The 16539-nt window shown below is 51.0% G+C and overlaps 1 protein-coding gene across 3 annotated transcripts in view; it reads right to left on the bottom strand.

The window, feature by feature from the left end:
• Trabd2b (TraB domain containing 2B) overlaps positions 1-16539 on the bottom strand; it is a 217858-nt gene that overhangs the window by 37316 nt on the left and 164003 nt on the right. For all 3 annotated transcript variants that reach the window (XM_046468715.2, XM_046468713.2, XM_046468714.2), the window contains exon 3: positions 1143-1289. In XM_046468715.2, the coding sequence (XP_046324671.1) occupies positions 1143-1289 (147 nt within the window). The remainder of the gene's footprint in view (positions 1-1142; positions 1290-16539) is intronic.

Below are 16539 nucleotides of genomic sequence, written 5' to 3'. Positions count from 1 at the left end.
AGGAGTGGGCCACGGGGATGCCTGGGAAGAGCACTCCAGGCAGAGGGAGCAGCCAGCATGAAGGTAGGAGTGAGTGAGGTGGGTTCATGGACAGCAAAGAGCCTGCAAGGCTGGAGTGTATGTAAAGGAGATAGCCAGAGGGGGAGGGGCTGGGAGCAGGGCAGAAAGTGTGGCGCACAGGCCGTTGTGGAGACTCTGAGGAAAATGGAAGGCCCAGATGGTGGGTGTCCTGAGCAGGGAAGTGGCCTCTTCTGCCTAATTCTACTGCATCTTTGATGAATGGATAGCTGAGTCCCATGACAGAGGAAGCACAGGAGGACCACAGAGGTACCTGGGGGAATATCTTTACTTCATCCAGGGAACCAGAAAAGGTTTCTCAGAGGAGTTGACCATGGCCAAGGTGGAGGAACTCAGAGGGGTGGAGGGCCCCTGACCAAAGGCACAGAGGTATAAAAGGACAGGCTCCCTTAGGAGAAGAGCTATAGGCCTCCAGAACAAGCAAGGTGATTGGGTGGGGAGCTAAGCTGACAAGACCAGCAGAGGACAGATTCTGGAGGGCTTTGAATGCCAGGAAAAGTGTCTGGGAATTGACCCTGGGAGCAATGAGGAAGATGGTGGAATCTGGGAAGGGACAAACCCATGCTCAGCCCTCTCAGAACCCTATTCACTATGGCCTAATGGTAATCTTTCCTCTAGAACTTAAATGGAGGCAGAATGTCCTGGGCTGGAGTGGAGTTCAAGTTCATTGTTAACCATGGGCTTTCTCTTCCCTGGGCCTTGGTCTCCCTAGATGTTGAACTGAATCTCTCTGAGGACTCCATGGTGTTATAGGCTAAGCTTCAAGGTCCTAGGCCCCACAGCCACACAGACCTGGCACAAATCACTGCTCTTGATAAATTGATAATTCAACAACTATAGGCTGTGTGACCTTGGGCAAGGCTTTTCCGTTTTCTGAGCCTCAGTTTCCCCATCTGTAAAGGGGATGACAGCCCCCGCATATCAAGGTTGGAGAGGAGATGGCCCATGCCTGGTACACAATGGGTGTCTAATAAATGCCAGATGGGTTTCTATGGGCCTGACTCGAGGTCTTTTGAGCTGAAGACATAGGGACCGTGGAGCTAGGGCAGAGGAAGCAGCCTCACCTGGGACGTGTCGTGGTTGAAGATGACGGCGTTGAGGTCCCCGCAGTTGTAGTGCTTGATGAGGTCCTCTGTGGTGTAGGGCACCTGCAGGCTCCCAGCCCGCACGCTCTCGTGCTGCAGCAGGGTCTGGTTCAGGGCAAACAGCACCTGGCCGAGGAAAGAGAGGGGCATCAGGGCTGTGCTGAGGACTGGCAGGCCTCTAGGATGGTCCTCCTCTCTCTGGATTTCAGGGCAACGTGCCTGAAACAGGTGTGTGCACCTAGCACCAGGGGGCTCAGGAGATATTTCCATACCTCCTGCTTCCCGCCCGCTGCTCTGAGCATGGTCAGCCTGCTCATCTCTAGCTCTCTGCTCACACCCGTCCCCTCCTGCTCTAGGTTTCAATATCTTATTTGATGACAGGGCAGGATGAAGACTGTGCTTGCCTGGGTTTGGAATTTTAGGTGAGTTTATCTCTGAATTCCTTTTGTGTTCCTGTCCTTAGAAGTGTTCTAGCACATTTTGTAACTAAGAACATCCAAACAAAGCAAAACAAATACGTCTGTTAAGATGTCAAAGCCCAACAGGATGACCACCTTCTTTGGAAGCGTCCCTCATCCAGGGGAGGCCCCAGGAACTCGGTCCTCAAAATCTGGTCCACACTCATAGCAGCAGGCATGTTCACAAGAGCTGCTGTCCTCTAGGCCAACATGCCTATCCCTGGGGCCACAGTTATGCCCAGCCAGACCTGCCAGTTATCAGTGTCACTTGGAATGCTATGCAAAAATCAGATACCCAGGTCAGGCCCTCTGGAATCAGAATCTTTGTGTTTTGAACAGTGTCCCTGGGCACTTCCTGAGTAGTCCCACTGCCTGTGGCATCTGTGGATCAGGGCTCTCATGGAACATGAATACTGGGGTGCAAAGGTCCTTGATAGATTGTCTAGTTTGGTGCCATCATTTTAGGCAGGGACACTAAGACCCAGGGAGGGGAGGGCTCTTCCTCACATGGCTGGAGCTGGAGCCAGCATCACTGGACTACGTATCCCACACTCCTTTGATCAATGGGTGGGAGAAGCCTGATTATTGGGTTATTTAGGAAAGATGAAGAGAAAAACTCATTGCAATTCCCAAGCAAATATCAAGAGGTGATCTCAGATCTCCTGTCCCCACTGCTCTCCAAGCCTCAGGCTGTGTGTTCCGTCCCCATGGCCAGCTCATTCTGTTCTGCACAATGCTTTAGATGACAAGACCCCGGGCTCTTGGCCCACACCCATTCAGGCCCCAGCATCTCTCACTGGGTCTATTGCAATAGCCTCTTCCAGCAGTTCCCTCCCCTCCCAGTCCATCCCATGGTTTTTCTTATTTGTTTTGTTTGTTTTCTTTCTTTCTTTTTCTTTTATTTTTGTTAAAAGCTAAATTCTGATGGCCTCCTTCCTTCTCTTTTTTGCTCAAAGCTTTCCTGCCCTCAGGTTCAAGGGCTAGCTCTTCAGTAGTTTCCAAGGTAGTAATCTGGACCTTTGGCTCCCATCGTCTCTGTGAGTAGTAAACTGAAGGATTAACGGCCCCAGATCTTGACCCCTTCCAATGTCCATGCCCTTCCCCATGGAACTTTGTAGCCCCCTCCCTTTCTGACTCTGGACTCTCTTCGGCCAATGCGCGCCAGTAACCGCTACAAATGAAGTACCAAAGCAAAGCACTAGAGTGCTTCTGCTGCTGCTACTGCTCCTGTCCCTCTGCCATCACCCTGAGAGCAGCCCAGGCCAGTACAATGAGGGATGAGAGACACATAGGGCAGAGTGGTCCAGCCAGGCCACCCTAAATCAGCCGAATCCCAGACAGGAGAGCCCAGCAAGATCAGCAGAGCACAGCCTCAACTGACTCAGCCACATGAGCAGGAAATGCCATTGTTTCTAGGCATAACTGTGGTGATGATGTTTGATATGCCATGCTTCCTTCCCCCTTGGTGTGGACATCAGATTGCCACTGTGTTTAACTGCCAGATCCTCTCAGTAGGCCACAAACTTCTTGAAGACAGCGATTGCATCTCAAAGCGATTGCATCTCATTCATCTTTGAATCTCAGTGCTCAGCACTGTGCCTAGTAAAGGAAGGATGTCACCCCTTTTTTCTTTAGTATCTTGACACCTCTTATGGTAGTGCAAGGATGCCAGCTCAGGCCTTAAGAACAACCTGGAGGCCTCTATCACTCTACCACATGCTGCAAGTTCTCACCAAGACACATAATCTGAGCAAGAAAAGCTGCTGAAATAGGTACCTGTGGCCTGGCCAAAGTGCTGACACAGGCAGCAGGGCCAGGCCTGTGCTCATGAGAGCACCTTCACCGGTCCCCTCCCAGTTTTGCTAATGGCTGGGCAGGAGAGCTGGACGGTGTGAGAAGCAGCAGCAGCCCAGGCTGCTCCCCCTAATGAGCTGGCTGGAGATGAGGTCAGACTCCCCTACCTCCAGGCCCTCTTCAGGTCCCTAGGCTCGGGCTGCCACCACTGAAATCTGATCTGCAGCCATCTGGTACAGGGTGTCGATGGCAGCATGGTGGCTGGGGATAGATTACAGGAGGCAGTGGCCTTGTTACTGTGGACATTGCTAAGGCAACAGGCACTTCCTCCCACAGGTCACATGCCTTGGATGAAAGTGTCCGTGTCGAGCTGATCCGCTCCCCTCCTCTGAGGGCCTGGGACACACAGACTTCCTGTGACCACACCCAGCCTCTGCACACACCTGCCTGCTGCTGCTCAGAACAGCCCAGCCAAGGCGCCACCTGACCTGCGGTGAGGTCATCGGCCTAGGCGCCAGAAGACCTGGCTGGAGGGGAAATGGCTCCCTTGGCCCCTGCTTGTCTCACGGAGTCCCTTCTGTAATCATGTATGTGGCCCTCATGCAGCTGGGAGGTGTTCTAGTGGATTAAGTGTATTACAATCTGCAGGGTGTTAAGAACAGCTCTGGCACGGAGTAAGTGCTGAATATGTGTTTGTTAAATAAAACTTAGAAGAAAATAGTTCAACTCAAGCCTTCCCAGCTTGGAGCTGGGAGGGTCCCAAGAGGTCATCTGGTCCAGAGGGTTTTCAAACCTTTTTTAGCCATGGAATCCTTTTTTGTTGTTTTCCAAAATGAACCTTCCTTGGAACTCCAAATGTAGAGTAGATAAAAATGGAAACTTTGATGGCTGATGTAAGAGAGGCAGAGCAGAGCCTGAAGTCCTGCCAGCTCAATGCCCCCACAAAGCAGGGACTCCCCCAGGTACCTGGAAGTCAAGTTTGAGAATCTTATCCTATGCCCTCATCATTTAAAAGGGGAGAGGAGACAGCGTCCTGGAAGAGGTAGGATGGGGCTTTTTCAAGGTCACAAGTGAGCTGGGGCCCAGTGGGCTCAACCCTGTGCACCCTGACTCCTAACCTAGGACTCTTTGTAGTGCCCTGGACTGAGGCAGGAGTTCCAGACGTCCACTGGCACAGTTTCTGTCCAGCAATACTCATTTCTTTCTGAATCCTTGTGAAATAACCAGTAATATTTGTTATTGCTGGGTTAGAAATGGAAAAGCCAAGGCTGGGCGATTTAAGATGTGTCCCTATGGTATCGCAGTTGGAGGGCGGGGGAGCTTTGACATCCCCAACTCTGCCACCTTGGTGGGATTTGGTGCCTCTCACAGATTCCTGTCCACAGACTCTTGCAGTGGCACATGTCCCACTGAATTATCCCTTTTCCTGCCTGTCTGTTGACTCTGAATCTCCAGGTCACCCACGGCAAACACTGAGGGGACACCAGAAGAATGCTGCTCCTGGGGCATTGCTCCTCCCACTCTGCTTTTATGATTTATAAAGAAATCTTCATCCATTCATTACTAGGATTCCCTAGGTTTATTGATCACTTACTACAAGTCAGGAACTTCCTAAGCTAACTAATTATTTAATCTTTACAGGAACTCAGAGGTAAGAATTTAAAAATAAAAATAAAAAGAACTGCAGCAAAGAGATGTTAAGCACTTTGCCAAGGAGACAGATTTGGAGAGAGGTGAGGCGGGTGTTCAGGTCAGCCTGGAACCTGTCCTCTTAGTTAACCACTGCCCACTGGGGCCTCTCTCTGCTGATTTGGGGTCGGGTGCTGGTGCAGGAAGCCATCAGGAATGGTGTCCCTATTGACAGATGGGAAATGAAAGAAGCAGATGGGAGTGACAGGTCCAAGGACACACAGTTGTAGAGGAAAACTGGGTTTCAAATTACACTTCTCTGTTTCCACATCAGGTTCCCACAACCAGGACTTCAAAGCACCAAGTCTTCCTCCATGAGCACTCTTGGTGCTTCTAACAGAGAGAAGCTGCACTTATTCATTCCTTCAACAAACATTGGCTTTCAGCTCCTTCCATTTGGAATCTGAATTTGGGGGACAAAGTGGGCTGGGTCTCTGACCACATGGAGCTCTTTTTGAGGGCAGACAGGCCTCTGGCAATCATGGTAAGGGTGATACAGGTACAAGCTTTAGGATGAAGTGCCAGCCTAACTTCTGCCTCCTTCCCAGTCACCCTGAATTCCTCAGCCTGGCGCTGCTCAGATTTGCAAGCTTCCATACTTTCTGCTCTTGGCCACCTTAGAATAACAAACCTTCCTCACCCAGAGCCTCGGTGGCCCACTTGAGGATAATGTTTATGATAAGGTTTTGACATGGAATAACAAACACTGGGCCAGAGCTGCCTCACTCCCACTGGAAGGCTGTGCGGAGGCCCAGCCACCAAGATCCCTGGCCTCCAAGAGCCCTGGTTCATCCCCACAGCCCCCTCCCTTGCCAGGGCTCACTGGGTTTAAGGTGGCCCACGGCATTTGCTGTGTAGGCCTGGAATTTAAATATGTCTTCAAGTGCCGGCCTCGGAAAGAGTGCGGCAGGCGCCAGGAGGGTGGGACAGGTTTATTCTTCCAGAGTCGTCCTGTAAACAGTTCTGGGTGATCTGGAATGGTGGGCCCAAGGCCTATGCTGACTTGGTGGCCCAGCAATGTTATCTGAGAAGAAAGTGGCAGGACTTACTTTGTTAGGAAGGAGGTTTGGACCCTGGGCCCTGGGAAAAACCTGGCTCTCAGGCTAGGGGTCTCAGGTGGGCTGAGAACACTGCTAACCCTTGCTGGGGCACCGGAGGATCCCAGAACAAGCCCCCAGCCCCTCAGCCACACTCACTAAGCAGCTCTCCTGAGCCAGGCAGATTTAGGTGCCTGGGAGTTAGCCAGCGACAAAGTTGACAGAAAGGCCTGCCCTCCCAGAGCTTCCCTGCTGGACACAGGGCTGGTGAACAGAATAAGAACCATTACCAGTAACATCTTAAAATACAGCCTGTTTAGAGACACAGAGATGACTACCCTGAGCAGAGGATTAAGGTGGCCTCCTGGATCTCATGCCTCTGGGTCCATAGACCAGGAGGAGAGTGATGGAGCTGGCTGGGGTGTGGATCCTGAACCCCAAGAAGCACAGGTCCTCTCCTCCATGTGGAGCAAAGGAGAGTATCTGAAATACAGGTGAGCTTCAGGCCGTCAGCACCACCATGCCCTGCAATTAGAGTCAACACCCCAGTCCTGGCCCAGACCTTCCAGGAAGGGAGCTTCAGAACAAAGGGGGTAGGGAGTGTATAAGTAGTTGAAGACGAAGGTGGCTGTGAACATTAGCTATTGCCATGGGTGATCAGGTCCAGAAACAGGGACTGTAACTCTCATGAGGATCCGTCCTTAATGTGTTATGAATATATTTGTGTACATGTGTGAGTGTAAGCACAGTGTAGACCTGAACATACCTGGACAGCAAAGCCTACTACACACCTAGGTGAATGGTAAAGCCTATTACACCCAGGCTATGAAGCTGTATAGCATTACTGTAGTGAATCCTGTGGGCAATTGCCACACAATGTAAGTATTTGTTATCTGAGCATAGGAAAGGTATGGTGCAAACGGGAAATTTGATTCCATTATAATCTTTTTGTTTTTTTCCTTATACTGAGAATTGAACCCAGGGCCTCATACCTGCCAGGCATCCATTGCAATCTTATGAGGCCATGCTCATATTTGCAGTCCACAGTTGACCAGAAGGTCATCATGTGTGTATTGTGTGTGTATACCACTCTCAAATATCTTTGCTTTCTTCCCTTCCCTCTTATCCCCTTATCGTGAACATACATATTGAATTTATACTACAATGTTTCCGTAATGTTAACTTTACATCATATGTATTGTCAGAGTATTTAATTTATGGGATATCAAGGAGAAGGATAAATGTGTGCCAGTATTTTGTACCCTCTTCTGGGGGAGGGGTTGTGCATTTTTGGTTGTACACATACAAAACAGCCACGTCCTGTGAGGCAGAAGTGCAAACTTGTTATTTAAGATTAGGTATGGTTCAAGGAGACCTGGATGGGTACCAAGTTCACGAGGGGGCAGATGTGATGGTTCCTTTTATGTTTCAACTTGGCTGAGTCATAGTCCCAGATTTTCTTCCATCAATTTTCTGGATGTTTCCATGCAAGTATTTTTTTTAGATGAGACTGACATATAAATCAGTAGACTTTGAGGAGAGCAGATTATTCTCCATAATGTAGGTGGGACTCAGCCAATCACTTGATGGTCTTAGAAGAAAAAGTATGACCTCCTTCAAAGAAGCGGGGATTCTGCCAGCAGACTGCCTTGGGACTTGAACTGCAGCATCGACTCTTCCCTGAATTTCCCTGAACCTCCTGGCTGATGCTGTGGGTTTGGGAATCGCCATTCTCCATAACATATGAGCCACCCTTGAAATAAATCCCTCCGTCTCCACACAGGCAGTGTTATACACCACATGGTGACGTTCTGGTCAACTGTGTACTGCAAATACGAGCATGGCCTCATGAGATTGTAACAGATGCCTGGCAGGTATGAGATCCTGGGTTCACTTTTCAGTATAAGGAAAAATAAAAGATTATAATGGAACCCCCAATCCCATTTGCACCATACCTTTCCTATGCTCAGATAACAAATACTTACATTGTGTGGCAATTACTGTAGTGAATCCTGTGGGCAATTGCAAACTTGTTATTTGAGATTAGGTATGGTTCAAGGAGACCTGGATGGGTACCAAGTTCACGAGGGGGCAGATGTGATGGTTCCTTACTTCTAGATGTTTCCAGGCAAGTATTTTTTAGTTGAGACTGACATATAAATCAGTAGACTTTGAGGAGAGCAGATTATTCTCCATAATGTAGGTGGGACTCAGCCAATCACTTGATGGTCTTAGAAGAAAAAGTATGACCTCCTTCAAAGAAGCTTTGTAGCCTGGGCATAATAGGCTTTACCATTTACCTAGGTGTGTAGTAGGCCATGCCGTCCAGGTCTGTGCAGGTCTACACTGTGCTGGAGGCACACTGATGAAATCCCTTATTTCTCAGAACATGTTCTTTAAGTGATACATGATGATGGTACATACAGCCGCACAGAGAGGTACGTGCATATGCACATCCCACTGGTTTCATTTATTAGGAGAATTAATATAGAAGGTGTCATTGAAATAAAATCAAGCAGGAAAGGGGGCAGGGACTGGTGAGAGAAGGGGGACCAACAGGTGTAAAGATCTTGGGCTAATGTGAGGAGAAGCAGAGGCTACAGTATCTGGAGCTGAGTACACAGGTCGAGTGATGGGGATGAGGTTAGAAGTGACCACCAGACTACACAGGCCACTGCAGAGACATTGAGAAACCATCTCCCACCACAATCCTAGATAAGGACTGTTATCCCTATACAACAAGCCAGGAAATGGAGGCCTTTGAGGGTGGTGAAGCCACTTGCTAAAGGTCTCACCCTGAAGAACTAGAACTGGGAATCAAAGCCAGGGGCAGCTGGCAGGTCCTGGGCTCCCTCTGCTCTCTCTGAGTCCAACCTGCCAAGCCTCTCTACACTACCACTGGTGGGAAGGACAGGCAGGAACAGACATGTAGGGGCCTGTCTGTGAGGCCCAGGTCCTGAATGGTCAGATGGGAAGCGGGGCAGGGTGTTAGAGTCTGGGGTACTGCCTGAGCTGACACACGAGGAGGGCAAAGAGGGCACCCTTGCCAAGCCCCACCTGGTGCGTGGCCTCGCTGTTGTTTTTACTCTGTCCCAGATCCAGGACTTCCTGTATGGTCCCCTCTGCCTGGAGCCCTCCCTCTCCCCACCAGCCTGCACTCCCCTTGGATTAGAGGTCTTCCCAGAGCCCTGGACTGGGATCCCAAGTGCCTGACCCTTGCCAGGTTACAGTACCCCCATCTTGGTACTGTTTCTTGCTGCCTTGCGTGCTCCGAAGTCAGGCACATCATCAGCCTTGGTCTTGACCATTCCCTCGGAGAGGACACAGTGCCAGACACAAACAAAATGATGCTGGAAAGATACTTGTAGGACCAGTGCATAAGTAAACAAATGACTGAAAAGCTGGGTGAGTCACCCACTCCAGGACCCTCCCAGACCCTCCCAGACCCTCCCCTGAGCAGTTCCCCATCAGGACTGAGTGTGTCTCATGGCACAGAGCTGAGCAGAGCTCAGCCCTGAACTCTGGGCCAGACTAATCTGTCAGCACCCTGGGTAGGGGGTAGAGGGCAGTTCCGCCTCACAGGAAGCCTTCTCTGGCTTGGGGGACATTTACTGGGGCTGTGGCTACAATTTATTTATTTATTCTCCGTGCCCCATTGACAGCACCAAAGCAATGCCGACTGCTCCCGGCTTCCTGCTCAGAGTCCCGAGACTTCCAGGCTTCCGGCATAGACTCCTATCTCTGTACACTAGGCTACTGAGCAGCAGGCATCCAAATAAACACAAAGTTTCCTGGACCCAGGGCCTGCCTCTAGGTGGGACGGGGACCAGACATCTAGCCCACAACTGACTCTTCACTATGAAGCCCTGGGTAAGTCATTTCCCTTCCTGGGGCCTTGATTCACCTACTTTCAAAGGACCCATTTACACATTCATTGAGTAAATATTTATTGAGCACTTAGCTATCAGGTGCTGTTATGGGACCTAGAGCTACAGCAGAAAAGACAACACATCAAGATCCCTGCCCTTAGGGAGACTTCATCTCATTAGGAGAGAACTGACAATCAGCACAACAACCAAACTAGTAGTTTAGAGAAGGATGGTTGCTAAGGAGGAAATGAGGCCGGGGAGAGAGTAGGGGTGGGACAGATGTGTGTGTGTGTGTGTGTGTGTGTGTGTGTTGGGAGTTGACATTTTACACTAGATGTCCAGGTAAGGCCTCCATGAGGAAAGGCCTGTGGAGACCTGAGAGAAGAGCAGCTGGGCAGAGGGAACCGTGGGTTCAAAGGCCCTGAAGCAGAACAGGCCTGATGGGTCTGAAGATTAGGAAATGCAAGGAGCGAATGGAGGGCGCCGAGGGATGGGAATAGTCACAAAGGTGCAGGCAGAGAAGCAGCAGCAGCAGCAGCAGCAGGAGGAGGCTCTACTGCTCCTAAACCTTTAGGGGAAGAGGAGAGAGCAGGGACCCGAGAGCAGCCAGAACCAAGGCTGCTATGAGGCCAAGGCCTGGCTCGCAATGCTCACCCGCTCACCCAGGAGGGGAGCAGGGCGTGGGTGGGCACAAGACATATCCCAACTTTCTTTCCCTCCTGCCCACTGGTCTGCCAGTGCCTTCCTGTGAACTCTGGATAAGGGGGAGCCCAGTGATGTTGGCTCAGCCCAGGGCAGGAGGCCAGTGTGGGGGGTGTGGCTCCACAGAGGCAAGCACTGAAGTCCCAGCACAAGGCCTGGCGGTTATGGTGAGGGTGGGGGTGGGTGTGTAGGACCCCAGGGCTTCCCCTGTCAGATGGGAAGTGATGGGAGTGTAAGCTGAGGCGTGCTGGAATCCAGGGGGCAGGGGCGAAGCTGGGAGACTGTCTCCCTCCCCCCAACATTCCCAGTTACCAGCCACCACCCAAAGAGCCACTGCCTTAGCTTTCAGCACAGACACCCTCTGCGCGTGGAATCCACCAGGGGGACACAGTGGAGCTGGCCACATCCTTCTCCAGCCTGTGGTGGGGCTGGGAGGCCCGGTGCTTTCCTGGGCGGCATCGGGAGGACTGACTCACGGAGCTTTCTTTCCTTTTCTCTGGATGCCTGGTTGCTCCACCCAGAGACCACCCTTAAAGATTCCAGTGTTCCTCTCTGTCCTTCAAGTCTTGCCAGGAAATGCTCATAAATCCAGAGCCACCCACACGATGAGAGTAGCATTCTGCTGGGCAGAGAGGCTGATGGCTGGGGCTGTCCTGGAGGCCAGGGGTCTCCAGGAAAGGAGTGCACACCAAGACTGCCCTACTGGAGAAGAAGGGGTCCCCAGGTTTTCAACTTTCAGCACAGATAGGTCCAAGGGAGACCTGAGACCTAGATGAGCTTGGGGACCTTCTCTGGGACAAGGTCCTTTTGAGAAATGAGATGTGGGAGAGCCTCTCAGCTCTGGAAGTCTTGCCCCTCTTAGGGCTTAAATGGTCTATGGTTCTAGGCACTTTGTACATGGAGACTTGATAATTATTTTTATGGCGGCCCTGTGAGGTGGGTAATATTTGCCCCATTTTCCAGGAAAGGAGTCCAAGGCTCAGGGAAGTAAGCGACATCCCACACTTCCCCATGGTTGGGCTTCTTGCCCGGGGCCATGGCTCTGCCCACCTAACCATCATGCTCTCCTTGCTTCTGTTCCTGCTGTTCTCCAGTAACCACCCCTGACCTCTTAAACTGAATACACTCTGCACACAGGGAAAAGGGTACAACATGTATTGGAAAGTCCCAGAGAGGCATCTAGACCAACCTATTCTCAGTTATAAAGCTTGGAGCAAATTCAAGGAGGAGAGAGGAAAAGAACAGGTAATTATAATGAGAAGCGATAGGCTAGCAATAGAAGCAAAACAGGGCTTGGAGGCCTCTGGTGGGTAAGTGGGGGTCCTGATCCAGCCTAGGCATTGTTGAAAAAAATAGAGGCTTCAAGCTAAACTGAGGCAGATTAATGAGGTGTAGAGGGGTGTTCATGGGAGAGGGGTGCAGATGTGCAAGGTGTGTTTAAGGATGCGTCTTAGGTCAGGCCTGGAGGGGATCATAGTGAAGGGTTTTCAGCCTCATAAGTCTCGACCTACCCAGCACACACAGCTCTTCTCTACCTGCTCTTCAGATGACGCATAAATCACCTGTGGGAGCTGAAATAGATGGGGAAACAGAGATGATCTGATTGAGACCTAGGAAGGGACTGGTCTACATGGGAGGCCATCTGTCAGTAGTAGCCACGACATCATCATCATTATTGTTATTAAACTGCTGCTTCCATTGGCTTGAAACATGCTATTTTTATTTTTCCTGCATTGCTGACACAGCTGCCTAGACTTCAAAAGGCAAGTCTCCATTTTCATGTGCAAAATCAGTATGAAATTCCTAGAGGGCCTGCCTAATTCCTCTGGTCTGACCACACAGCAATTACCAATTTGCAGAGGGGAGGAGGGGGTGTGGGAGGAGGGTCCTCTGCTATGCCTTGGTCCTGGGCAGAGGCCAAGCAAGACCTGATTGGCGTGGGCACCTTCGGATGGCCGAGGGTGAGAGGAGGTGACTTTGTGAGCACTAAGTATTGCTGAGACGAATGGTAATATACCTCTGCATTTGTTTGCTAAGCCACCATTACCAAGTACTCCAGGGACAAATGACAGCAGAAAGGGCAGGAATCTGACCCAGCTCCAAACCTGACACTGCTATACATAAGCTGTGTGATGTTCTTGCTCTGGCTTTTTCAGTGATGTGCTGTGGGAACATGAGAAGGGCCTTGCTCCTCCCTGGACCTCAGCTTACTCATATGTCAAGTGGGGAGAATAGTATTTGTCCTGCCTGCTTGAGATTAACATTCTGCAAACCTCATAAAGCATTTATCATCCCTCCTTGGGATGAACACACACACACACCAAACACAAACACACACATACCACACCCCCGCCCCACACACATATATACATATACACACTTCTGTTTCCTAAGTGTTCTGTGGTTTCTGGAAGGCTCTGCTGCACATGTTCCAAAGAGGGGCCAGAGTTCAGCATGTGTAGACTGGATATGTAGTCAATCCTCAGTTTTCAGGCCCTGTGCTGGTTCTGGGGACAGGCACCAAATCAGTACCTCTTCTATCCTTGAGGACTCGGGTCAGGTGTGGGGCAGAGCAAGGGAGGGGGGTCTTCAGGGAAGACTTGCTGCAAGATGGTGCAGCTCTTTGTTAAAGGCTGGGACCAAGGGGAAGGACAAGGTGCTATTGGAGCTCAGCAGAATTAAGAGGGACCACAAATAGGACTTCCAAGGGAGATAACTCCAGGGATGCCTTGTGGGAGCATACATTTGCCACACAGAAGATAAAAGGAATTGCAGGAAGGAGGGGAGACTGGGTGAAACTGGCAAGTTCACGGGCATGGCAATGATTTCCCCCTGACTGGAGTGCAGCACATGGGCTGGAACTGGTGCAGGGGCAGTGGCAGATCCAGGGCTCAGATTTTATCTGCTGGACAATGGGAAGCCACTGAAGTTATCACACAGGGAATGACCAGCTGGGCTTTGGACTTCGAAGCTGCCCTCTGGCTGCTGTGTGGAAAAGGATTAAAAGGGCCAGGAGAGGTGAGGAAGCCCTGCCCTGGCCAGCCTCAGGGGATGTGTGAGCAACTTAGGGGCAGGAAGGATCCGAATCTTTCCTGGCTTGGATGTTTTCCACGTCCCAACTCTGGGAACTGAGGCTCTCCCACTGCCCATCACTGCCCCTTGCTCCTTCCCCAGTGTTCGAGGATGAGTCTCACTTTCTCCTCCTCCTCTTCAGAAATCCTTGGGCCCTCTCAGGGGAGCGGATGAACAAAGAAGGAGAACCAGGGAGGCAGGAAGGAGAGAAGGCTCATGGCACAGTCGGAGACCCCATGTGCTGCCAGACCGGGGAGCAGACACACTCACTAGGGTGTATCAAAGGAGACAGCTGCGTGGAACTTGGCCTTACAGAAAAAACTAGAGTGCAGTTCCAACTTCTATTTTTTGCCTGTTTGAAGCCACAGGAGACACTTCCTGGCAGATGGGAGCATTGGAGACTGGCACTACCAAGAAATTCTCAGGGGAAGGCAGGTCCTCAGATCCTACATGGGGTTCCTCACGGTGCAGAGAGGACATTGAGTCTGAGAGAGGGAAGGAAGGTGTCCAAGGCCACACAGCAAGCCAGCAGATGCAGACTAAGGCAGCAGTGAGGTATCTGTCTGCTCCACTTGGTCAGCTAGTGTCTCCTGTGCCTTGGCCCCCTCCTTCCCCCTACCACAGAAAGGGGAAATGTTTTTAGACCCAAGGCAAAAGAATGTGAAACTGAAATCTGAGCCTTAGTCTTGGGAAAAGAACACAGAGGAGTCGACACATTTTGGATGAAGGAAGATCTGCTTACACTGCAAATGGGAATCCTCGGTGCTATCCAAGGCTGCCTTGCTGTGCAGGTCCGCCCTGAGAGGGCAGGATGAGTGCAAGGCCAAGGACCCCTGAAGCTGCTGGTTAAAGGATCCAATCTGCTTCCAGGACCCTCCATGGTTAGAGGGGAGGGCTGCCCCAGCCTCTTGGCTTCCTACGCAGATCTTCTCGTGAGGCCTTGGGTGCACGTTGGCCTTCCACTGCCCTGTCTGAGCCTGCCACTGAGACCTGGCATCCTTACTGGCCCCAACCTGTCCATAGCATCCCCCTTGCTCTACCTGGAACCTCCCCGTTCCCCAGCTCCAGCCTGCGTGTGTCTTCCCTTTCCCTGGGCTCCTGTGACAGGGAAGCACAGCCACAGAACAGAGCTTCTATCCGTCCAGGGATATCCAGGACTCTAAGTGACTGAGGGCTGAGCAGGAACATGTGTGTACATAACGCGTGCAAGAGACACAGAGATAGGTTCAGGACAGGAACGCAGACTGTGCTGTGTGTCCCTGCAGCCACAGAAGGGCCTAACCACAACTCACATTCACATGTGTGGCTAACCTGTGCTTATGCCCGCCAGATCCTCTGTAAGGCTCTGGGAGGGACCAGGGTTAATGCCACCCAGTTTCCTGCTTCCCAACACCAACGAGCCCCATGGATCACTCTCCACTGGCTGGCCAGGCCCTGTGACCTGGCCCCTGCTGGGTCTGTGTCTACAACTTCACCTCGCTCCCCCCTCTCCCTTTTGCTTGTATTTTTCTTTGCTGCTAGAAGCACTGTACACCTGACCTCAGGCCCTGAGGCTGCATCTCAGATCCTGATTAGCCCTGAGCTGGCGTAGGGTCCACCAGTTCTGTGCTAAACAGAGAAGGAGGATGCTATGTGGGTTCAATCTTTAAAAATCATAAGTAAGACCATGACACTCCCCAGCTTATATCCTTCATGGCTCTCCTCTGCTCCAGGAATAATAATGAACTTCTTCTACATGGCTCCCAGCATCCCCTGCCTCTCTCTTTGGACTCATCCTGCTCCTGTTCTCCCTACTCTGCGTTTTTTATTACCTTCACATGCTGCTTTACATTTTTTTTATGTGCTATTTTTCTCCTGCCTCAGGGTCTCTGCACACACTAGTCCTCCTGCCAGCTATGCCTCTCCCAGCCTCTCCTCCCATCTCACCTCCTGGAAACTCCTTCTGTGGCCCCCAGATCAGCTCAGGTGAATCCTTCAAGGCTCTCCTTTATCCTGTCTTCTTCATTTCAAGTAATCATAAGTTTATCTTCATACATGCATGTAGTTAATATTTGTTTAATGTCTGCTCATTTTAGTAAGAACATTAACTACCACGGATCATGGTTCTATGCCAGGCACTATGAACAGTTCATCACAAGTATTGTTTCATTCAAGCCTTGACAACACTGTGAGGTAGTTCCCATTTAATCCCCATTTTTACCAATGAGGCAAAGGAGGCACAGCCAGAGTGGTGAAATGAATGGCCTGAGGTCACCCAGCAGGTAAGTGGTGGGTGCCTGAAGACATACTGGTAATTTTAGTCATGTACCAATCTCTCACCACCTTCTGTGCAGATATGACAAGGGTGGGGACCGTGTCTACTTTACTCATGGTATCTGGTGCAGGGCCTGCCACTTGTAGCCACTCACCAGAAGGAAGAAAGGAATGGAGGAAGGAAATATGGGAAGGAGGGTAGGAGAGGATTGCATGCCCAGTAGACACCCTTGAGCAGCCAGCCCTAGTGGAGCACCTCTGGAGGCCATGTCCTACCTATCCCCTGGGTCAAATCTAATGAATATGCTTTTGTATAAGAGGGTGGCAGGGGTGTATTGGGAGCCCAGATGTGGAGGAGAGCCGGGCAAAGCCCAGACATGGATCAGAACCTCAGGGTTACAGGGGTCTCTGAAATGGAGCTGTTCCCACTGGATTCTCAGTTGTGAGACTTCTTGTCCCCACCTCCTCTCTCCTGGCATATTTCATACACATCTAGATGCAG

This window comes from Marmota monax, unplaced genomic scaffold (assembly GCF_021218885.2).
Source record: "Marmota monax isolate L192 unplaced genomic scaffold, Marmota_monax_Labrador192_F-V1.1 WCK01_AAM20220418_F8-fsc00008, whole genome shotgun sequence".
In the NCBI taxonomy this organism is placed as follows: Eukaryota; Metazoa; Chordata; class Mammalia; order Rodentia; family Sciuridae; genus Marmota; species Marmota monax.
The sequence above is the reverse complement of the archived record's forward strand: the minus strand, read 5'-3'. Positions and strand labels throughout refer to the sequence as shown.